This window comes from Piliocolobus tephrosceles, chromosome 3 (assembly GCF_002776525.5).
Source record: "Piliocolobus tephrosceles isolate RC106 chromosome 3, ASM277652v3, whole genome shotgun sequence".
Lineage (NCBI taxonomy): Eukaryota > Metazoa > Chordata > Mammalia > Primates > Cercopithecidae > Piliocolobus > Piliocolobus tephrosceles.
Genome location: NC_045436.1, coordinates 179,650,784 through 179,675,606, shown reverse-complemented (window position 1 = coordinate 179,675,606; position 24,823 = coordinate 179,650,784). Strand labels below are relative to the sequence as shown.

Genomic DNA, 24,823 nt, shown 5'->3' with positions numbered 1-24,823 from the left:
CCAGGACAGTGACTGACACCTTGTAGGCAAGTGGTACAGGTTGAGCATCCAGAATCTGGAAATTTGAAATGGTCCAATGAACATGTCCTTTGAGCATCATGTCAGTTCTAAAAAAAGTTTTGGATTTTGGCGCATTCTGGATTTTGGATTTTTGGATTTGGGATGCTTAAGCAGTAAGTACATAATGCAAATATTCCAAAATCCCTCCTTCACCCCCAAAAAAATCAAAATCAGAAACATTTCTGGTCCCAAGTGTTTTGGAAAGGAGATCCTCAACCTGTAGTAATAACAATAATATAATTATTACTATATTTACAACATATCATTTTACAAACAATTATTTATTTATTTGAGATAGCATCTCACTCTGTCACCCAGGCTGGAGTGCAATGGCATGGTCATGGCTCACTACAGCCTCAACCTCCCAGGTTCGAGCAATCCTCCCACCTCAGCCTCCCTAGCAGCTGGGACTATAGGTGTGCACCATCATGCCTGGCTAATTTTTGTATTTTTTTTGTAAAGATGGGATTTTTGCCATGTTGCCCAGGCTGGTCTTGAACTCCTGGCTTCAAGCAATCCTCCTACCATGGCTATTATTATTATTATTATTATTATTATTATTATTATTATTGGAAAGAGAATTATCTGTGAATTCTCTTTTTGTTTAAAGAATTTGCTTTTCCTTAAAGTAGCAAAGACAGATATCAATGGGCTTTCCTTTCTAAAAGACGTGAATTAAAGTTACGGCCAGTACTATAAGCCGGCAAACCTAGGTTATATTACTGTGCTGTTGTGTAAGTACTAGTTTTCTCTAATGCCAGATGGAGACCTTACAGCAGACATTTACGATACCTGAAGGTAGGTAAGATTTTCTGAACTAAAAGGTTCGGGAGCTTTTACTTAAGTATTAATTTGAGGGAGAAATATTTTAGTGAATTTGAGAGTTACCTAGTTGCTGGCACAGTGCCCGTTCTTTCTTATTTCTAGGGCACAGCAGGGGTGAAGATCAGTCCTTCTCTTAAGGAAGGTAGTTTCTCATACTTCTTTTTAAGTGTCAAAAGATGCCATGGTGGTTAGAATTTGGACCCTTGTTTTCTTTTTTTTCGAGACGGAGTTTTGCTCTGTCACCCAGGCTGGAGTGCAGCGCAGCAATGTTGGCTAACTGCAACCTCTACCTCCCAGGTTCAAGCAATTCTCCTGCCTCAGCCTCCTGAGTAGCTGGGATTACAGGAGCCCTGCCACCACACCCAGCTAATTTTTGTATTCTTAGTAGAGACAGGATTTCATCATGTTGGCCAGGCTGGTCTCGAACTCTTGACCTCATGATCTGCCCTCCTAGGTCTCCCAAAGTGCTGGGATTACAGGCATGAGCCACCATGCTCAGCCCAAGGATGCTTGTTGCTTCAGCTTGTGTTTTGTGAGTGGCATCCCAGGAAACAGTGGGGCCAGATGCAAGCCATGTTAGGGGCATGTGCACGGACTGGGTCTCTCCTGATAGTGGGGGAGAGTTGAGTGACTCCACAGTGGTGTGTGGGGCTGCCATTCAATTGTACATTTGAGGGACTTGCTCTGCCCAGAGCACCTGTCCTTTATCCTTTGGGAAGACACAGGGTAGGCTGCCAATGGAATTTTGGAAGAGGTAAAGTTGGCTTTGTTGTCTGTGGACCTGTAACTTTGTAAGAATGCTGGAATTGGACTCTCAGAGCTGGGGTGGGCCCTGGAGGTTGTTCTGACACGATGCCCTTGTTTTAGGTGAGGGAATGGGGATGTGGAGTCTTGGCAAGGTTGCAGAGGTGCAGGAACAAGCCGGCCTTGGATGCGAGCGGCTGTGCACCTGCATCTTCCTCCCTTCGCCAGACTCTCTTACTTCCTGCCTGGCTTCTGCTTCCCCGTGGCCCCTGTGGGAAACCTGCCTGCCCTGTTGTGTACTTTTTAGAATTCTGTTAATTGTGCTTTCAGTGAATTCTTATATATTGGAAAGAGTTGGAAAGACCTGATCCTCTGAAAGCAGTGGTGGTAAGTGACAGTTTGCTCATCTTTTCGGCCCTTCTCCTGTTTGACTTTAATAAGCCTGAAGTGTCTGAAAACCCTGTGGTCGATTTCAAGGATATGTGGTATTTGAGAGTGGAGTGACTCTCTAGCAGTATTATTTTCTGAGGGGGTATTATTTCAAAATGAAAGTAGTTTTATTTTTTAAAATGATTTTTAAAATGTCATCCTATGCAGAAAAGTCAAGCGTTCCAGACTGCATATAGAAAGACGCAACCACTAGGAACACTTTTGTGAAGGACCTTCTGCCTTTGTGTGTATGTAAGCACAGACACTTACCTCTTATGTAGAGGGGTCGTAGTACACCTGTGTTCTTTCATTCAGCAGTATCTCTTAGAGGTTAATAAAGTCAGTGGCCATACACATGCACTGGCCTTTTAAATGTCTGTCTGGATGTGGCAGTACATCTGAGCATTCTTCTCTTGAACATTTAGATTGTTTTTAGATTTTACTAAACAAACTTTTTTTTTAAGGGCTTTTTTTTTTTTATGTGATGTTTCTTTTTTATACTTTAAGTTCTTTTTTATTTTTTATTTTTTATTTTTTTTATTATACTTTAAGTTCTAGGGTACATGTGCATAACGTGCAGGTTTGTTACATACGTATACATGTGCCATGTTGGTGTGCTGCACCCATCAACTCGTCAGCTCCCATCAATTCATCATTTATATCAGGTATAACTCCCCAATGCAATCCCTCCCCCCTCCCCCCTCCCCATGATAGGCCCCAGTGTGTGATGTTCCCCTTCCCGAGTCCAAGTGAGCTCATTGTTCAGTTCCCACCTATGAGTGAGAACATGCGGTGTTTGGTTTTCTCTTCTTGTGATAGTTTGCTAAGAATGGTGGTTTCCAGCTGCATCCATGTCCCTACAAAGGACGCAAACTCATCCTTTTTTATGGCTGCATAGTATTCCATGGTGTATATGTGCCACATTTTCTTAATCCAGTCTGTCACTGATGGACATTTGGGTTGATTCCAAGTCTTTGCTATTGTGAATAGTGCCGCAATAAACGTATGTGTGCATGTGTCTTTGTAGTAGCATAATTTATAATCCTTTGGGTATATACCCAGTAGTGGGAGGGCTGGGTCATATGGTACATCTAGTTCTAGATCCTTGAGGAATCTCCATACTGTTTTCCATAATGGTTGAACTAGTTTACAATCCCACCAATAGTGTAAAAGTGTTCCTATTTCTCCACATCCTCTCCAACACCTGTTGTTTCCTGATTTTTTTAATGATTGCCATTCTAACTGGTGTGAGATGGTATCTCATTGTGGTTTTGATTTGCATTTCTCTGATGGCCAGTGATGATGAGCATTTTTTCATGTGTCTGTTGGCTGTATGAATGTCTTCTTTTGAGAAATGTCTGTTCATATGCTTTCCCCACTTTTTGATGGGGTTGTTTGTTTTTTTCTTGTAAATTTGTTTGAGTTCTTTGTAGATTCTGGATATTAGCCCTTTCTCAGATGAGTAGATTGCAAAAATTTTCTCCCATTCTGTAGGTTGTCTGTTCACTCTGATGGTAGTTTCTTTTGCTGTGCAGAAGCTCTTTAGTTTAATTAGATCCCATTTGTCAATTTTGGCTTTTGCTGCCGTTGCTTTTGGTGTTTTAGACATGAAGTCCTTGCCCATGCCTATGTCCTGAATGGTACTACCTAGATTTTCTTCTAGGGTTTTTATGATATTAGGTCTAACATTTAAGTCTCTAATCCATCTTGAATTAATCTTCGTATAAGGAGTAAGGAAAGGATCCAGTTTCAGCTTTCTACTTATGGCTAGCCAATTTTCCCAGCACCATTTATTAAATAGGGAATCCTTTCCCCATTTCTTGTTTTTGTCAGGTTTGTCAAAGATCAGATGGTTGTAGATGTGTGGCATTATTTCTGAAGGCTCCGTTCTGTTCCCTTGTTCTATATCTCTGTTTTGGTACCAGTACCATGCTATTTTGGTTACTGTAGCCTTGTAGTATAGTTTGAAGTCAGGTAGCGTGACACCTCCGGCTTTGTCCTTTTGACTTAGGATTGTCTTGGCAATGCGGGCTCTTTTTTGGTTCCATATGAACTTTAAAGCAGTTTTTTCCTTATACTTTAAGTTCTAGGGTACATGTGCACAACGTGCAGGTTTGTTATGTATGTATACTTGTGCCATGTTGGTGTGCTGCACCCATCAACTCGTCAGGACCCATCGACTCGTCATTTACATCAGGTATAACTCCCAATGCCATCCCTCCCCCCCTCCCCCTCCCCATAATAGGCCCCAGTGTGTGATGTTCCCCTTCCAGAGTCCAAGTGATCTCATTGTTCAATTCCCACCTATGAGTGAGAACATACGGTGTTTGGTTTTCTGTTCTTGTGATAGTTTGCTGAGAATGATGGTTTCCAGCTGCATTCATGTCCCTACAAAGGACACGAACTCATCCTTTTTTTGTGGCTGCATAGTATTCCATGATGTATATGTGCCACATTTTCTTAATCCAGTCTGTCACTGATGGACATTTGGGTTGATTCCAAGTCTTTGCTATTGTGAATAGTGCCACAATAAACATACGTGTGCATGTGTCTTTATAGCAGCATGATTTATAATCCTTTGGGTATATACCGAGTAATGGGATGGCTGGGTCATATGGTATTTCTAATTCTAGATCCTTGAGGAATCGCCATACTGTTTTCCACAATGGTTGAACCAGTTTACAATCCCACCAACAGTGTAAAAGTGTTCCTATTTCTCCACATCCTCTCCAGCACCTGTTGTTTCCTGACTTTTTAATGATTGCCATTCTAACTGGTGTGAGATGGTATCTCATTGTGGTTTTGATTTGCATTTCTCTGATGGCCAGTGATGATCAGCATTTTTTCGTGTATCTGTTGGCCAACAAACTTTTATTGAACATCCTATGTGGTTTTTTTCTCATGTGACCAATTGACCCTTTTGACATATGTTTCTAGAAGTGGAATTATTGGATCTAAGGGCATACTCAGAAGGTTGTGCCAAGTACATGACCACCAATAGCGTTTGAAAGTGTCTACTCAGAACCCCATCGATTCAGAGAGTAAGTTCCTTGGGGCACTGAGGAAAGGAGTCTGACCTGTACTAATTCACAAACGTTTGTTTGATTCAGCTATTTGTCATGCTTTTCCAGGACATGAGTAGTTTGATTGTTTGACCATGCTAAAAGGAAGTTGGAATACCCGGCGTCTCAGGAATAAAAGATACTCACTGAATCAAGCAGCTCTTTTCCAAAAGCAGCCAGCAGAGATTTTAACTTGGATGTGGACTCCTGTACAGACCTTGCCTGGTGCTGGGCCCCATGTGTCAGGTTCTGTTGCCTCTGTAGGAAGATATGAAGGACCTGGAGATGGTCCAGCCTAACGCCACGCTATGATGACAGTTTGGGAAGCCAGCCTTCTGATAGGAGTGCAAAGGAATTGGAGTTATTTAGCCTCGGGAACAAGGACTGGGGGCGGGAGGGAGGTAACTGTAAGTCCCTGAAGAAATATTGTGCAGATGGTCTGGAGTGAGTTCTCTTCTTCATCTGGTGAGAGGAAGGAGTGGGTTGGATCTGCAGCAGGTGATTAGTCATTCACAAAGGACTTCTTGGCTTCAGAGATGAGTTACATAGAAAGCGATGGAGTTGCACTTTCTGGAGAGTTTACATTAAAAAAACACAACAGCCCCAACTTTCAATAGAACCTTGTTCTACTTGGAACTGTAACTGAGTAGATTTCAATTTGGGGCCTCTGCTCTGTTCCATTCCTTGTGACATACCTCTTCCCAGCTTGTTTACAGAATCTAGGTAGTGGGAAATTGTTGCATGCTATTCATATGAAAAACGGGGGAGAGAGAGAATATGAATATTAAAAAGGTCTTTAACAGACAGACCTGGTGTTTGAAAACTCCAGCTGGCAGTGACTAGTGTCTGAGCAGATTTAGATTCTGAGCCTCAACTTCTGTATCTGTAAAATATAGTGTAATAGAATGCATTGCCTGGAGGATTCCTGCATGGATTGATTGACATTCTTGTAGCCAGTGCAGAAGTGTCTAGCACAGTGCTGGGCAGATCGCAGATGCTGGGCGAATGCTGGCTTTCCTGCCATTCAGCCGCCTCTGTTGGCAGAAGAACCAGTGAGAGACACACCAAGTCCTGTAGATGGTCTTAGGAGGCAGAGGCTGGGGTGGTTTAGAGCCGTCAGGAACATTTAAGAAAAGAGGGGACCCGAGCAGAGTCCTAAAGGCCAGGTGGGACGTAGGTTGTCCTGAGGCATGGAGTGAGCCACCAGCTTGTCCTTATTCTAAGGCTGTGGCTTCACAACCAGAAAGTGTTTCAGTCTCTGAGTTTGTTAAAAAATTGTGATGGGCCAGGCACGGTGGCTCACGCCTGTAATCCCAGCACTTTGAGAGGCTGAGGCAGACGGATCACGAGGTCAGGAGTTCAAGACCATCCTGGCTAACACTGTGAAACCCCGTTTCTACCAAAAATACAAAAATTAGCCGGGTGTGGTGGCGGGCGCCTATAGTCCCAGCTACTCGGGAGGCTGAGGCAGGAGAATGGCGTAAACCCGGGAGGTGGAGCTTGCAGTGAGCAGAGATCGTGCCTCTGCACTGCAGCCTGGGTGACAGAGAGAAACCCCAACTTGTTCTAAAAAAAAAAAAAAAAAAAAAAAGTGACATGATTGGTTTTAATAAGGAGTAGATTCCGTCTCTGGAGAATAACTTCTACTTTGTTTTAGAGAGTGGCTCCCAGGTGATTTTTTTTTTTTTTTTGAAGTTTTTCTAGCACACAGTAGGGATATAGTGAGAATGTGGGCAAGCCTCACTCATGCACTCAGCCAGTGTGGCTCACCAGCTCACTCTGTAATGAGTGCTGGGTGCACCTGAGCATCTGTGTCGCAGGAGCCCGCTGCCTGTGGCAGGGCCATGGAGTCCCAGAGTCTGCGTCTAAGGCCTGCGAGGGTTGGTGTGTGTGGAGTGTGTGGGGATAAAGGGGAATGCAGACTCTGTCTCAGACCGCTGGGGCAGCAGCATCTGAACAGGCCCAGTCCTACATGGGGGAAGGGGAATTCCGTGTCGTGGATACTCCAGTGAGACTGCTGCGCACGCTGAACCCGGAGATTTGGTGTGGACCGGACGGCATGTGGCCGGGGCTGGGGCGTGGATACACGCAGGAAAGTAAGAGAGACACATCAGGACCGGCCTTCCACACCTCTCTGTAGAATGAGGTTCTCTTTTGCCGAAGACTTTACAAAGGAAAGAGGAAAAGACTGGCCACATTCATTAATTGGAAATCCAGAATTTCCTTCTAACTGTCATGCTAATTTCTGTGTCGCTTTTCGTTTCTTCCTCAGCCTCCTGACAGTGGGCCTCCACCATTGCCAACGTCCTCCCTCCCAGAAGGTTATTATGAGGAAGCTGTGCCGCTGAGCCCTGGAAAAGCTCCGGAATACATCACATCAAGTGAGTGGCCAGCCCTGCCCAGCACGCTGCCTTTGTGATCGGCAGGACTGTTGCAGAACCTGTCCCCTTTCTGGGTAGGAAGGGGAACAGGGCATTATAAACCACCACGGGCCAAGTGCTTTTTGAACCCAAAGAGATTGTCAGTACAGGAAAGGTTTTGAGAAGGACACCGAGACTAAGGAAGGACACTCACATACAAGCCTCTATTCCAATTGCTGTCTTCCTTGTGACTCAAAGGTAGTGAAAGCTTATTGCTGTGGCAACAGGCATCATCTTTGCAGAAGAGAAATGGCAATTTGTGGTATATTTTCTGGTGTGTGCTACAGCCCCCACTTCCTTAGTCTTTGACCTTCCTGGGCTGCACCCATCCTGCCACGATTAGAGCAGCTTCCACCAGGCTGGCTGTCGGGCTGGAAATAATTCGGTACAACACAAACAGGTATCTTGGTCATAGACTTTTGGTTTTTTCTTTTTTTGGGGTACAGGTTCTATTAGATGATTTTTGCCTAGGCCCTGGTTCTCCTGGCCCCAGTTAGTGGCCTGTTGGTAGCACTCAGAAGTACCTGTTTGTTCGTACCCAGCTTCAAGTTCATATGAAGCGTGGACATGCTGATGTTAAATCTCCGGAATTCATTTTTGAATTGGTGGCTGTATGTCTCCTTTCAGTATCTGTCAGGCAGAGAGCTACCATCTCATAAGAAAGTTGAATACCTGAATGTGTGTCAACTTACGGAATCCAGCTTGCGTTTTAAAAATGAAAGGTAGGTAAGTGGAAAGTGACAGAGTGGTTGCTGATTGTACTCAGGAGGCTTCATCTGTCTCCTAAGGGAAATGCTCTCCTTTTCCCCAACATTGTTATACTGTTACCTGCCACATAGAGACTTTGCATTTCAGATCTTTCTGTCCTTGGCAGTCTACGAGCGCAGCTATTCCACCAAAGCGGGATCTGTCTTGATGATTGGAAGGAGGTTGTTACGGGAGATTCCCCCCTTGGCATGCTTCTCTGAGTGTGGAGAAGGGCTGTGGAGAAGCCAGGCCAGCTGGACTGCGTGCCCCTGAGGGCGCCGGCTGCTCATCGTCGCCTGTCTCCTCAGCTTCTGGAGGAGTCGAGGCGTAGACTGGGCCGAGCATCAATACACAGCTCTTGTGCTCTGAATGTGAAAAGGGTTAGTTCTGATAAGGTGGTCATGGATTTTTTGGTTTTGAGAATAATTTATCAACTCTTTAAGAAGATAGTAGATTAATTAGAAAACAAATTAAATGTCTTGATACAACTCAGAACGTCATTGGGTTCCTTTCTTTGTAATGGCAGTGAGTAAAGACAAGTGTGTTTTCTTATTGAGGGTATTTTCTAGCATTTGGAACGTTTGTCTCTGGCCTTCCCCCTGCAGGGCACTTTCAAGGCTGGAAACAGAGGGATTGTTTGATTTTGGGGGCTGTCGGTCGTTTTCATTCTGAGGAGCTACACGTAGCTGGTGGGTCACGGCCCCTTCAGGGGTGCTGTTCCTCAGCCGCTGAGTCCAGAAGAAGAGGTGACCGGGGAACTCAGGCCTGGGGAATGAGGAGACAGCAGTGATGGCACACAGTGGCTTCTCCAATCACACGTCTGCTGTGGGACGCTCAGTTGATAGGACACAGCCGCCCCTCCCATGCAGAGCAACAGCCAGGGGTTGACTTGTCAGCTCAGTTCAGGATCGTACCGGCCTCAGTTAGATACCAACTTTGAGATGGTTTTGTTGAACCTATGTGGGTCATGGTCTCATCGGAGAAGCCAAACCGTTTCAAATGTCATGGAGGGAGGAGTTTATTGAAGGAATGAGGCCATGTGCAGTTGTGAGAACTTCTTCCTTGGAAGAAGCCCAGGCAGTTTCTGCTGTGTCTGGTCAGGCTGGCAGCTGGGAAGAAAGCTGGATGCGGATTGGGGAAGAGGAGGGACAGACAGACGGGAGGCTGCGTCTCTCCTGATGGCACGGGTGACCGGCAACAGCCCACGTGAGCTGCAGCAGTCCCTGTCCCCGCGCCAACCTACAGAATCTGGGGCCACTGCTTTCCCCTGCCCTCCACATCATTCCCAGATTTCTCTCAGGGCCACTCTAGCCCAGAATTATCTAAGAAAGGGAATTTGGGAAGTGTGATTCCAGCCTTGCTAGGTTGATACAGTAGGAAACCGCCACAGTTTATCTTTGGTCAACTTGGTACCCATGCATACCTCTTTTAGCCACACTGAGTTTCCAAGTAGAGACGAGCAACGCATGCTTGAGCCTAACATAATTCACCATCACGCAGGTGACAGAAAATCCCCAGCTCCCCACGGAGGAGACAGAGCCCCTTTGTCCAACATTTGGATGACATCCATTCTCTTCTAGAGCCTGTAACCCAGATTCCGGGATATTAATACAAGGTTGACTCCTGTTAGCGCTTCTTATGTGAGATGGTAGGGGCCTGGGAGAGGGAGGAAGAAGAATTCATTTCTGTGTACACAGTTATATTCTTATCAGAACAAGGAAGAAAAGCCTATAACGGGTTCAGTCTCCACACCTGGTCAGCGTTCGTGGCTAGAATTTACCACTTCCTTCTACTGCCCGTTTCGTATTCCCGCTGCCCTCAGCAAACCTCTTCGTTGGTCATGGCGTTTTTCTTGGTGGGTGATCCGACTTCCTTTCCTGAAAGGTCTGGACCTTCAGTAGCGCTTCTGTATTGGATGGTCATGACTTTTCATTAACTTTAACCAGAGGGTGTGAGAACACAGAGGGGGCACTCAGGGGGTCTTCTAGGTCCCCTGCGTGTTCTCCCTTACTCCCACTGTGGGGTAACGGCTTCCTCACGGTTGGGGTCCGTCACCTCAGCCACTGCGGGAGCCGCTTCTTTGCCTGTTACTGACATGAGGAACCCAGTGTGGCCAGGTGGCAGCTTCTGCTTCCAGTTTAATGAAACCATTGCCCTGTCTTGCCCTTAGACCAGTGCAGTCCAGCATTTTAGGGAAGGAAAGCAAATATTTTGGTAGTGGGTCACTGCGGGTGATAGGGAGAGGAGGCTCCTCGCGTTTCACCCCTCGATTCTTGGGCTGTGAATCTGGGCTATGGGAGAAACAGTGCCACCAAGTCAAAACCTATAGTGCCAGAAGATACTCTGAAGTCTGTTGCCCACAAGGTGTCACCCATTGGTTGGCCCTATAACTGGATATTAAAAATATATGTATTTTGACCTATTGGGCAAGTGACTTCAGGGTGCTGGAGACTGTGGCAAGATCAGTGAATTTCCTGAGCACAGAGCCATTGTCGTGTACTTCATCTGCTGTAAATGAGTTCCCTGGTCAGAAGCAATGGTGTGGGGATCCCATCGTGGAGAACGGAGCATTCTTTAAGGCCCTGTGGACCCAGAAGGGAAATTTATGTTAATGATCTCTTCATGATGGAAGTGGACCTGTAATAACAACCTGCCATGAGGTGCCAGCTGATATCCCAAGGATGGTGTCAGGGCGTGGGGGTGGGGTGGGGAGGTTGATGTTGGCGTCTGCTGTTGGCAGGTAGGGTACTCGGAAGTACCTGGAGTCGGATTAATTTCCATGAGTGAAGTCCGTGTTGCTGAGTTCATGCATAACCTCTATTCCTGCCATCACGTCCACATGTACATGAGCCTATTTGGACAAGAAGTCCGGGGAATGAGGCTGACTGATGTAGGTGCAGTGGGTGGTGGTATTTACCCGAGTATCAAGATCCTCTTCTGCTGAGGTCTGTTTACATCATGTGCCCATTTGTGAAGGTCTGTTGACAGCATCTTCTGCAGACCAGTTGTTTGTTACCTGTTTTTTAATCACGGTTGTCTCCATTGTCAGTCATCCAACTAAACCATTAGGCAGTGTTCGTGCATGGTTGTTGAGGGAGGAGGCAGCTCTCAGGACTAAGGGCTCCTTGCTCGCTCACATCTTCTGGCGTGGATGGAGCCTGCTCTCACATACCCGCTTTGATTTGAGGATGGAGTGCCCCTTCAGGGGTCAGAGAGCCTGTGGGCCATGCAGGGTGGCTTAGGTTTCCTCTTCTCTTGGTGCCCGATGGTGAAGCCTGACGTCTCTGCCAGGGCTTCGCTAGCCCAAAGTAGTTCCTCAGAAGTAAGGTGGTTCTCTGGAAAGGATGGTGTAGCCGTGCTCCAAACTCCCAGAGGTCCACACTCACCTCCGCTGGGTGAGTCTGCCAGAGTGTCCATTACCAACCTGCGGAGCAGTTAGGGTTTCATCGGAAAAGCAGAACCATTACGATGTGGATAGAAGACTTATTCTAGATTAGCCTTGCACACTTGCGGAAGCTGTTGAAGTCTGGGTGACTGTGGCCTGAGCACCTGGTAGGACCCACCCTCTGGAAGGAAAGCTGGCCGTGAAGCGCAGGAGGTCAAGGGTAAATGGAAACCCATGAGGTCAAACTGTAACTCACCTATGGCTTCCTCCAGACTCAGTGACACAAGTGACCCACACAAGGTGCAGGTGCCCTTGGCTCTGGAGTTGTCCAAAACACCAAAGCAGGAGAGCCTGCAGCAAGCAGCTGGGAGACCTGAGCCCATGGCTGCCCCACACCAGCAGGGTGTGCAGCGTACCAGAGCTTCCACAGGGCCTGGCGCCCTGTGCTGGCCTCAAAGATGGGCCTACTTGTTTCCTTCTTTCCTTCCAGGTCCCTCACAGCTTCTCTTGAGGCCAACCCTACCCCAGACCATGCAGAGCAATGGAAGTGGCGTTCCAGTTAGCTACGTTGACATAGCATAGACTCACTACAACACTCTTTGGGTGTTTTGGTTTTAGACGTAGATTTCAGTTTTATTTTCAGCTTTCTGATTCCTCTGTTTTGCCCTCTTCCCTCTCCCTCCTCCAGGGGGATTGGTTGAAATGACATTTCTGATGTTATGGGTGTGTGGGTGTGTGTGTGTGTGTGTGTATGAAATACATTATGTAATGCCGCTGGTTTTTGGAGATGAGCACCCACTTCCTCAGGCCCCGATGTTGGATGGGCACGTGCACAAGTACGTTACACCTGCTTCTGGAGTTTCAGGTTCACAGGGAGCTATCCTGTGTCCCTCATTTTATCCTCATAATACTCTCAGAGAGACAAGATTATCTTAAAGACACTGAGTTTCAAAGAAGTTAAATGACTTACTCTATTCCTCTAGAGTGAGATCTTGGGCTCAGACTGGCCATTATCAAACATAAGTCAGATCTCTGCTGTATTCACAGCCTTCTCGTGGCTTCCCATCCCACTCAAAAGTTAAAGCCAAAGTTCTTCTAAGGGCTTCTCTCCTCATCCCTTTACCTACCACCTGTTCCTCCCCTGCTCACTGCCCTCCACCGCCAACCCCAGCCCCTTTACACCGTCACAGCAGCATGAAAGAGCAGAACGTCTGTAATGCAGAAGGATAGTAATTGTTCAAAACCTCGTGGCCCTTAAATAGCTCTTGTATTTTGATCCTGTAAGAATCTCAAGTAGAAAAGTGTTTAATGATATTGCCAAAGTGAGGATGTGGGATGGAGAACCTTTCTCTGCACTCCAAATGCCTTGCCTTCCACAGAGTTGTGTGGGGCAGCCGGAAGGATCGAGGGGAAAGCCCTTTGTGAGTCTGAAAATGCTAGACACAGCTGCAAAGCACCGTCATCATTCTTACGAAACGACACTGAGACCTGACGGAGCAGCTCCAGAAAGGAGCCGGACTTCAGCGTTGTGTTATTTGGACACATCCCTACTCTCCGATAGCCCGTTTGTCCTCTCTTTCCCCCTCACCCAAGGGTGAGAACAAAGAGGGCCAAGGCTTTTGTCTGTTTTGCATCTGGCAGGTAATATGCGCTCAATAAACACTTACTGATAGATAAAGGGCTGTGCATTTCCCACTCCTTTCCTTTGTTCTGTTGATTTTTCTATACTGAATTTCAATTCAAGTTTTTTTTTTTCAATTGTGAAACGTCTAATATTGTGCTTGCTCAGCCTTGTGTCCAGAACTAGAACTCCAAGAGAAATGAGGGCCACAGCTCCTGCTCTAGAGGAGCCATGTTTTCTGCCAGCCTCTCTCCGCTGCCTCTGAAAAGTGAGGTCAGAAACCAAGACAGAGGCCTGATGGGTCTCCTGCTTACGGCCTCAGCAAAACCAGTGCATTGAAACGAAAAGGCAGGGTCTCCGTGGCCCTCCAGTCCCCTTGAGAACACTTGCTCATCACTTAACCTTTGTCTGTGGTTCGTGTGCCTTTTAAAGATAAATTCTTATGTAATTTGGGTGGAGAGAAGGCATGGCCCTTAGAAAGTCATGACACCCTAACTGCCTTCTCAGGGCACCGTTCCTGGCTCTGATGTGCAGTGTGGGTGTGGGATTGCCATTGCTTTTATGCAGTTTTTTTCTGGAATGAACATTTTATAGTTAAAAATAGTAGTTTACTGGAGTGTTCCTTAATTTCATCAGAACGACACTATGATAGCAATTCCTGCCCATGAAGCTAGTTTCTGGTGAAGAGAGTGGTGGTGAATTTGAGATGTGAAGTTGACTAGATTAGGAGGATCTAGGGAACTGGTGAAGCATTATTTTTGGTGGATCTGTGAGGTGTTTCCAGGGATCACTGGCATGTGGGTCTGAGTGGCCCACACGGGGAAGACCAACCTCAGTGTGGACAGCACCATCCGATAGGCTGGAGGCCCAGAAAGAACAGAAACAGGAAAGCCGATGGGCCTCTCTTTTCCCTAAGCTGGGAGACATCTTTCTCCCCTGGACGTCAGAACTTCAGGCATCCCAGCCTTGGGACCCCAGGACTTATACCAGCACCGCTGCCCTCCCCCACTTCCCCACCTCCTGGATTCTCAGACTCAGAGTTTCACCATCTGCCTCCCTGATGCTGAGGCTTTTGGACTCAGACTGAGCCATGCTACGAGCATCCTAGGGTCTTCAGCTGGTAGACGGCTTGTTGTGGAATTTCTCGGTCTCCGTAATTACGTGAGCCATTCCCCCTAAAAAATCGCCCGCCTCCCTCCCTCCCTCCCTCCCTTCCTTCCTTCCTTCCGCTCACCCATCCACCTGTCCATCCATCCATCCATCGCCTGAGCATCTGTCTGTCCATCCATCTGTTTTATCTTTCTATCGCCTATGGCTTCTATTTCCCTGGAGAGTCCTGACTGATACAAAGAGCATTTTCTCATCAACAACGTCCTTTCAACAGGGTTCACACGCTTCTGTTGTTGGCCCTTTGGTCTGCTGCCTTACTCTACACGAAGTGTAGACATCTGAATGGGATGGACCTGATGGTGTCTAATCAATGTCCCCTCTGAGTACCCCTGAAATAAAACCTTCCTGTTCATCTCTCTGTGAATACCTGTACCACTTACTATAAGACTAGAAGGCAATCAGGAATTCTTTTCCCTGCTCCCCATTTCTGAGTCTTTCATAATTTTTCACAAAGCGTTCATTACCTCTTAATGTAATCCAAAACCCCAGTTCCCCAGACGGTGAACTTCTCAAAGTCCTAGACCACAGCTCTGGCTGGTGGAGCTACCAAGCGATATCCTGAGTGAGAGTCTCTTCTCTTGATTGGGTGTTCGCTAAGCATACTTTCTGGAGAGTTCTCTTGATTGGGTGTTCACTAAGCATACTTTCTGGAGAGTTCTCTTGATTGGGTCATAGCTAAGCATACTTTCTGGAGAGTTCTCTTGATTGGGTCATAGCTAAGCATACTTTCTGGAGAGTTCTCTTGATTGGTTCATTACTAAGCATACTTTCTGGTGAATTCTCTTGATTGGGTCATCGCTAAGCATACTTTCCGGAGAGTTCATTATCCTTTAGGCTTGGTGACTTCTGGCTGTTCCTTGTTTGCTGCTAAGTTGGCTGATTTTTCTAAAAATGGGTCTGTCGTTTCTATACTTTTAGAAGAAGGCAAGACAATGAACTTAATTGTCTTTTTCATAGCTGTAGACCTCAACTCATTCCCAAGGATGAAAGGGCTGCTAGAACATAGTTTACTTTTTCCATTTAAAATCAGAAGGCCTGGGTTCACGTTTCAGTCCTGTCATTCACCAAGCCTGTGATCCTGGATGACTCTTGTAGTTTTTAAGCATCATTCTTCCTTTTCTCTGAGTAAGACTAATATCTTATGTGCCCATCTCCAAGTGGCTGGGAGGTCCAGTGAGATGGTGGATGTGAGAAACCTTTGTAAATTTGGAGCAGGCCTAACTTTTCATGGCTTTATCCTAGCTCCTGCTATGTAAATACAGATAATTTTTTAAAAGTGCCTGGCATAGAGTAGAGCTCACAACATATTTGTCGAATGAGTGAAATCAAAGATAGTTTTCCCATTTATAACTAATTGACTCATTAAATCTTTACTTCATTATTTACTGAACTTGATGTTCCAGCAAGTGGCTGAGCTCTGAGGGCTGTGTGGTCCTCCACGCCACTGTGAGAGTCTTTCTGAAATAAAGCTAGGATGATGTCCATGGCCCCTCCAGAACCCCTCAGTTTACGTTGGATTGTAGCACAGCACGCGATCTGTGGTCTGGCCTCTGCCCGGCTTCTCATTTCATGTTCCATCGTTTCCTTCCACATACCCTTGTTCTAGCCATGCTCACTGTTTTAAAAACCCTCTTGTTGTAAAATCCATTTACCAGAAAGTGTATAAAATATGAGTATATGGTCAATGATTTATCATAAAGAAGCCATGTGTGTAACCACCATGCAGGTCAAGGGTAGAACACCGTCTGCCCCAGAAGGCCCCTGCCCCTTCCTAGCACAGCCAAGGGTAACCACAGACTTTGCTCTGTGGCCTCGCTCACGTCCGTCCAGAAGCTGAGAGCGACCCACTGCGCCTTGGCAGCATCTGATGCTTGTCAGTGCCTTCACTCACTGCATTTCTCCTTCTCAGACTTTTTCCTCTGGTTGGCAACAGCTTGTCTCGAGGCCTGGCTCTAAAGTGACGTCTTCTCTGCTGTCTTCCCTGTGCTGTGCCCCTGCGTGTGCTGGCCCCTTGTTCCCGGCTCCATGACAGCTTGCATCTTGCCCTAGACTGTTAAGATCTCGCCCCTCCACCCCCGTCCAGCAGAGCTTTGGCAGCAGGGGGAGTGTTTTTTCCCCAGGTCCCCAGTATCCACTTGACATGTGGGACTTGAGTGAAAATTGAAATGTAAGTAGTCACCTGTGGCTGCCCTGTGAAGCGGGGTGCTGGGTGGGTGTAGGTGCTGATGGGTGTGGGGTGTGTTGGAGGCGGATGTGGAGCCAGTGAGAAGGACCCACCTGTGGGTGGAGGGGTGATGTGAAGCAGGGGGAGAATCGGGGAAGAGACCTGTGACCCAGACCAGGACGTTCTGTTCGCCTCCAACCTTTGAGTCAGCCCTCATCGCGTCCCTCATGGCCTCTGAGCTTCTCCTGTCTCCTACCTCGTCCCTTCTTCAGCCCATTCCTAGTGCCGTTGCCAAAGTTACCTCTTCAGTCTCCTGAGTTTTTGCTTAAAATCCTTCCTGGACTTAATAAAAAAGAGAGAGTCTTGTTCTGTTGCCCAGGCTGGAGTGCAGTGGCAGGATCCAGCTCACTACAGCCTCGGACTCCTGGGCTCAGATGATCCTCCTGCCTCAGCCTCTTGAGTAGCTGGGACCACAGGCGGGCCCTGCCATGCCCGGCTAGCTTTTTACTCTTTATAGAGATGGAGTCTCGCTATGTTGCCCAGGCTTGGTCTTGAAATCCTGGGCTCAAGCGATCCACCCGCCTTGGCCTCCTAAAGTGCTGGGATTACAGGTGTGAGCACCACACCTGGCCTCCTGGGTGACTTTTCATTGTGGAAAATTCAACTTAAACTTTAAATCTTTCCCTTCCTCCCTGTTCGTGTTGAATCTTTGCAAGGAAATTATAAAACAAACATGATTACTGAGTACAACTTAAACTCCAGTTTCCAGCAAGTAAAGATGTGAGTTCTCTTCTGTGTAGACTCTGCCCTTTTTGGCACTTGTGCTGCATTGCACAGCCAACCGCATTGGCCGTTGTTCTCCTTATCTCTCATTCATTTATCATTTAGGTGTTCATCCCTGAAGTATGTTTTGAAAAAGAAACGTGTTCCAGATGATTCTGGGGGCTGAGGGGAATTCAGAGATGAATCAGATCCTGTCTCAGGGAGCTTATCACCCAGCACAGCTGAAAGTAATGAGAGGAAAGACAGTCGCTGGTATTTAGGGAGCACTTTTGCTACGCCATTCACCCTGCCAAGGGCTTTGTCGGTATATTTTAAATACATTTAACAGCGCTTCCTTCTACAGTTATTTGGGTACTTGCCCTGTGCCAGGTACTTTGTTAGGTGCTGGGGAGATCACCTCCAACAAGATGGTCTCCTTTTCTTCAGGGGGCTTACAGCCTGCAGTGGGGGTCAGTGTTGAGGTGCGCTGCGATCCGCTCTGTGGTGGGCCATGCGGAGACTCAGACTTGGGGCTTCCACAGCAGAAGCTCGTCAGTCCTGGAGTCCAGGTTAGACTGCCAGCACGGTTGGGTTCTGGTGAGGCCTCTTCCTGGCTTTTAGATGGCTAAATTCTCACTGTGTCCTCACATGTGGCGAGGAGTCTGTGTCGAGCCAGTGTCGGGTCAGCGTAGGGTCCGGTCCATATGAAACAGTCTAGAAACAGTTTTTATAAACACAGAATTTTGTAGGCACTTCAACTTTTCAGTGAGTTTCCACCGCCCAAGTCTTAGCATTATGTTTTTGTTATTGTTGTTTTTTCCCTTAAGGAGCAGAAGTCCCTTTTTCATTCAGTCACTTGGTGATGAAAAACATGATGGATGTGCTCTTGAGCCCAGGGGTAAACGTCAAGGTAAAAAAGTCCTTTTACCAGTGTATGTTTATTTTTTACAGATTATGATTCTGATGCGATGAGCAGCTCTTACGAATCGTATGATGAAGAGGAGGAGGATGGGAAGGGGAAGAAAACTCGGCACCAGTGGCCCTCCGAGGAGGCCTCCATGGACCTGGTCAAGGACGCCAAAATCTGCGCCTTCTTGTTGCGCAAGAAGCGGTTCGGCCAGTGGACCAAGTTGCTCTGCGTCATCAAAGACACCAAGCTGCTGGTAAGACATTTGGAATCACTTGCATTTTTGTAAGATTGCTGCACTCAAAAGCCATGGAGTTTATATCCAGTCACCATTAACATCAGCTGTGCAGGAAGGGCAGCGCTCAGACCTCAGCCAGGTACCCTGAGCTCACCGCAGTCCCACGCCGGGGGCCCCCGTGCGCCGTCAGGGAGCACTCACCCGTGTTGTGTGTTCAAGGTTGCTGGTTTCTCAGCTCCAAAAGCAGCCAGCAGACAAAATCATTCCCATTCCCGGGCAGTGTCTGTGGTTTGCGTCTGTGGAAATGCACAAGATTTTAACTTGCCAGGAGTTGCAAGATGGATTTTCTCATTTGTAATGAGTCAGTGGATTCCTCAAAGCCAGCTCATAGAAGTGGGACAGGGAGCAGCCAGGAAAGGAAATTCTTTTGGAAAGCTTGGGGCCAATTCTTTTTTTTTTTTAATCTGAGAGGCAGAACAGGAAGACAAGTAAGGAACAGAGAAGCAGGGAAGGGGAGAACCTGGACCTTGCTGTGGGGTTATTCCAGTGGAGGCCCCAGCAGGGAGGCTGCAGCCCAGGAGGACGGTGTGTGGCATCCCTCCCTCCTCCCCACTCCCTCTCCACCTTCCTTTTTTTCCTCCTGCCTTTTTTTAGAAACCATGGTTGGTTATTGGAATTACGAACTTTAAGGGTATGTTTTTGCCTTTTGTTCTTCCTTCAGATTAACCTTGGGGGAAACACTGCTCAAAATTATATAATTAAATAGAAAACGAGAATTTATGTTTCTGTAGAGCACTCTAGTGGAACAGATAATCCTTTTTTTTTTTTTGTAAATCCAGGCTTCGTCTTCGAATTGTGGGAATCCTTTTTTTTTTTAACTAGGTTCCTAGGATATTATATATTTTTTAATGTTTTTGTTCAGTTTTTTTAAAGAGAGTACATATTTTTTTCCACAAGTGTGGCCTGAATTTCTCCCAGATTTAGAATGTGCCAAAAATGATGCCATGGGGAATATTAAAAAATGAGAAAAAGAAGATTAATGTGGTCCTTATTTACAGTCTGATATAATGGCTACAAGATGTGGATATATTATATAAATGTTTTAGAAAGGCATAATCAACTTTCATTTAAAAGAGAAGCTTCCAAATCCAGTGAGGGAAGCTTCGTGCTTGTGCGTAGGGATTAGCGGTTTGGGGTTCTGAGTCCCTGGTCCCTCTCCCCTGCCCTCCTCTCCCTCATCCCCTGACTTCTTCCCCCCTCCCCTGCTTTGTCTTCCATTTGGGCTCCTACCAGCTTTCCCCCTTCAAAACCAGGATGATAATACCTACGACTTAGAGTAGTTGTGAATATTTAAGAAGAAATTAGTGGACAAGCAGGTGAAAGCACTGTCTTTGGTCAAATGCAGAATCAAAGGTAGTTATTTTTATGATGAAGCTTTTTTCCTTTCGAAACTGACCTGTCATTCAGGGCCCAGATGACCCCCATCGGCATAAAAAATAATGAACAGTGATAAAAGCAAATGCTTTCCAAGTTTAAACAGCACAGAAAAGAAAAAGCCATGTTCTTCCCCTAAATGTTCCCAGTCTGTCTTCCCACAAGTTACCGCCATTAACAGCTTTTTTTGTATCTCCTTCTGGAACTTGTTCCTTCTGTGCTCAGGTAGCTCTGGGGTGGGTACTGTGATGTACCCAGATTCCCGCTTCAGGACTGAAGGTCGCATTTCCTTGGCAGGGCTGGTGAACCCACCTCGGGGACTGTCTGCATTGAAGAGGGGCCTGGAGCCCAAGGCCAAGCTCCCTCCCCAGGGGTCTGCATTCAGTGTGTGTGGGAGGTACAGACCCAGACTCATTGGGCAGCTCTGATGGCGCTTTCCAGCCCCAGAGCTCTCATGGTGGTGTCCATCCCTGAGGCCACTCAAACTGGGCATCTTTGCCCACCCCACTCCTCCCTCTCCTTGCTTCCGGTGTTGTCTTCAGGACGCCGGTTCATTAACCTCCTGCGTGCTGCTGTCTGCTGTAGAGGCGGCTTCCCAGGAAATCCAGCCTGCTAGGACTGCCAGATTGCAGCTTGTCCTATTGCTGATAGCATATCTCTTGTGAGACATTCAACTTAAGGAGGAATATGTTATAAAGTTCGCTTTCTGAAATAAGTGTTCGAGATGGTGGGCATGCTAATTACCCTGATCTGATAGCTATATATTTTATGTATCAAAACATCACTCTGACCCCCATAAATACGTACAGTTATTATATGTCAGTTACAAAGGTTTACACAATTCAAAATAAAAAAATAAAATTCCCTTTCAGATTCCTTCCATTGTACGATTAGTTGCCTTTCACCTTTTTTTTAATATGTACTCAAAATGCAAAATATCTCAAATGGTAAACATTCATAAAAATCTGAGGTTAGTTGAGGTATTTTTTTCTCCCTTTTCAGATCAGTTGAGTTTTTAAAAAGGAGATATATTTCTTATCTGTGTACTTCAACGTACTGGATTTAGAACAGCAAAACAGGAAGGCCAGGCGCTGTGGCTCACCTGTAATCCCAGCATTTTGGGATGCTGAGGCAGGCGGATCATGAGGTCAGGAGTTTGAGACCAGCTTGGCCAATCTGGTGAAACCCTGTCTCTACTAAAAATACAAAAATTAGCCAGGTGTGGTGGTGCACGCCTGTAGTCCCAGTTACTCAGGAGGCTGAGGCAGGATAATTGCTTGAACCCAGGAGACGGAGGTTGCAGTAAGCCAAGATCGTGCCACTGAACTCCAGTCTGGGCAACAGAGTGAGACTCCGTCTCAAAAAACAAACAAAAAAACCACACACACACACACACACACACACACACACACACACACACGAAACAAACCAGGAAAGGACTCTAGAAATCCCTTCTGAAAATAGCTGTCTATTCATTCCTTCGTTCATCAGTGAATGTTTAGAGTCAAGTTGCAGGCTCTGCACGTGCACAGTGGGGCTGGAGTCCTGGTCTGTCGCTTTTCAGGTTGCCTGACTCTTCAGGCTGGTGACTTAACCAGCTGCAGCTCGGTTTCATAATCTGCAGAATGAGCCACCATGCTGATTGAGGTGCTTGAAATGCCTCATATGATGTTGAAACTCAGCACTTGGTAGCAGATGTTATTGTTGCTGATAACTTAATTCAATAAAATAATAATAACAATAACTGCAAAACGCGTTTTGCAAATGAGGAAACAGACTCAGGAAGTTTAAGAAACTCCCTGGGCCAGGCACGGTGGCTCATGCCTGTAATCCCAGCACTTTGGGAGGCTGAAGCAGGTGGATCACGAGGTCAGGAGATCGAGACCATTCTGGCTAACACGGTGAAACCCCGTTTCTACTAAAAATACAAAAAATTATCCAGGCGTGGTGGCGGCACCTGTAGTCCCAGCTACTCAGGAGGCTGAGGCAGGAGAATGGTGTGAACCCAGGAGGCGGAGCTTGCAGTGAGCCGAGATTGTGCCACTGCACTCCAGGACCCCGATCTGCCCTCTTGGACTGTTAGGAGGTATGCTTTGGCCCCAAGTAGTACAGGTAAACAAACGGGGATAGGGAAGGCTTTGGGCAAGGATTTGATTCTCAGTTTTACAGATAAAGATTAAGCAAGACCCATTTGAGTTAAGTCTCAGTTCTAATCTTACCCATGGAAATCTTTAGAGTGAATGTCCGTTGTGTAGATGGATCAGCTTTGTACACTATGTATTGATATTATCCTCTTACTAAAATAATTTATGTCTTTCAGAAAGAAGATGAGATAGGCAGATACCAAGCAGTATCAGTTATTAAATAAAGTACCCAAATGATTACATTATCTCTCATTAGGGCTATGGAGTTGCAACAAATCTAATAGTATATTTTATATATTATTCACATAAATATAAATGTATTCTACATATACATTTAAATAAACATGTTAAATATAGATTTATGTGTGTGTGTTGGGTTGTTTTGTTTTGTTTTGTTTGAGACAGAGTCTCTCTCTGTCACCCAGGCTGGAGCGCAGTGGTGCTATTATGGCTCACTACAGCCTCGGGCTCCCAGGCTCAAGGGATCCTCCTGCCTCAGCCTCTCAAGCAGCTGGGAGTACAGGACCGCACCACCATGCCTGGCTGATTTTTTGTGTTTTTGGTATAGATGGGGTTTCTCCATACAGCCTAGGCTGATCTCGAACTCCTGGGCTCAAGTGATCCACCTGCCTCAGCCTCCCAAAGTGTTGGGATTACAGGTGTGAGCCATCGTGCCCAGCCTATGTTTTTAGTTATGTAAATACATTCCTGTAATTCAATGGAGAAGCTCCACTGGATCATACATGTATCAGAGGAGGGACTTTTGGTGTTTGTTGAATCCAGCGTTTGATGCTCAGTAAGCTTTTGTGAGTCAGTGAATGGGTGTACTTCTTCATGCTTGGAGGCGAAGTGTCGGTGAGGAGCACTGTGTGTGCGTGAACATGCTCATCTGCAGATTCAGACCTTCCGATGCCGTGCCCGCACTCATGTTTTCATGATGCTAGAGTTTCTTCAGTGTTTCTGTTTGAACTCCCTTATAATATCAGTTGATTTGTTGTGTTGAATGCAGTGCTATAAAAGTTCCAAGGACCAGCAGCCTCAGATGGAACTGCCGCTGCAAGGCTGCAACATTACGTACATCCCGAAAGACAGCAAAAAGAAGAAGCACGAGCTGAAGATAACTCAGCAGGGCACGGACCCGCTGGTGCTTGCCGTCCAGAGCAAGGAGCAGGCCGAGCAGTGGCTGAAGGTAGGTTGTCTGCTGTGTTTCGCAGCCATTTCAGTACCACGTGCCTTTCTGAGATCCATTTCAATTTTAATTTTAATTTTGTCCAAGCATAGGCAAGATGGATTAACCCAAAGAGTTTCGTTTTTAATAGCTAAATATTCGGATGATGTGGAGGTTAATCAGAAACCCGTGTCACTTTCACTCTTATACTTAAAAGGCAGCTTGTCTCTGTAGGCTGCTTCTAGGACTTTCTCTTTTACTTTTATTTTCTACAGCATCACTTAATTGTGTCTGCATATGGATTCTTTTAAAATTTGATTCTGCTTGGGATTGGTTGGGCTTCTGAAATGTTGTGGATTGTTATCTTTCTAAGTTTTGGGAAAATTTTTCAGCCATTTTCTTAAAACACAGCTTTTCCCCATTTCTCCTTCTTCCCTGAGACTACATTTAAATATATGTTAGACTTTCTCACTATATTTACTTCTATTCTCTTTTTGTATTTACCAACCCGTTTTCTTTGTTGAAACAAGGCTTGGCTCTGTTGCCCAGGCTGGAATGCAGTGGTATGATCTCGGTTCACTGCAACCTCTGCCTCCCGAGTTCGATCGATCCTCCCACCTCAGCCTCCCAAGTTAGGTTGGATTACATGCCACCATGCCTAGCTAATTTTTGTATCTTTTCTAGAGACAGCATTTCTGTATGTGGCCCAGGCTGGTCTTGAACTCACGAGCTCAAGCGATCCGCCCACCTTGGCCTCCCAAAGTGCTGGGATTACAAGTGTGAGCCATCGTGTCCAGCCCTACCATTCTTTTTTCTTCTTTAGCCTGGTTTATTTTTCTTGTGACTTTCCAGCCCATTATTTCTCTCTTTGGCTGCTTCTAATCTGCCATTAAATTTGTTCCTGTTCACTGGGTTCTTAATTTTGGTAATGGTAGTTGTCTTAGTCTACTTGGATTGCTCTGATGAAATATGATAAACTGAGTGGCTTATTTACAACAAATGTATTTCTCACAGTTCGGGAGGCTGGGACGTCCAAGATCAAGGGACCGTTCCATTCAGTGTCTGGTGAGGGCCTGCTTCCTGGTTCACAGATGGCACCTTCCATGTGTGCCATCCTCATGTGGTGGAAGGGACAAGGCAGGTCTCTAGGACCTCTTTTACAAGGGCACCAATCCCATTCGCGGGGGCTCTGCCCTCATGACCTATCACTTCCCAGAAGTTCTGCCTCGTAACACCATCCTCTTGAGGGTTAGGATTTCAGGATATGAATTTGGGGGGACACATTCCGTCCATGGCAGTAGTGTTCAGTCCTGGAATCTCTAATCTTTTTGGTTTGTTTTTGTTTTAGAGGTCATTTTGGCTTTTATCTAGAATTTGTAGTTGTTTCTTCTTCAAGCTGGAAATACTATTTGTGCAGTGTTAAATTTCTTTTAGAAACGTTGACTTTTGTCTTCACGAATGTCATCAGCATGGTGGTCTGACACTGGTTTTGGTGGGGTTTTTTTTTTTTTTTTAATAAGACTGTTTTATTTTATTTATTTAT

The 24,823-nt window shown here is 46.1% G+C and overlaps 1 protein-coding gene across 2 annotated transcripts in view; it reads left to right on the top strand.

Annotated features, from left to right (window-relative positions):
* Window positions 1–24,823, top strand: part of AFAP1 (actin filament associated protein 1) — a 131,096-nt gene that overhangs the window by 25,731 nt on the left and 80,542 nt on the right. For both annotated transcript variants that reach the window (XM_023206852.1, XM_026455652.1), the window contains 3 exons: window positions 7,393–7,501; window positions 18,341–18,552; window positions 23,122–23,301. In XM_023206852.1, coding sequence (XP_023062620.1) covers window positions 7,393–7,501; window positions 18,341–18,552; window positions 23,122–23,301 — 501 coding nt within the window. The remainder of the gene's footprint in view (window positions 1–7,392; window positions 7,502–18,340; window positions 18,553–23,121; window positions 23,302–24,823) is intronic.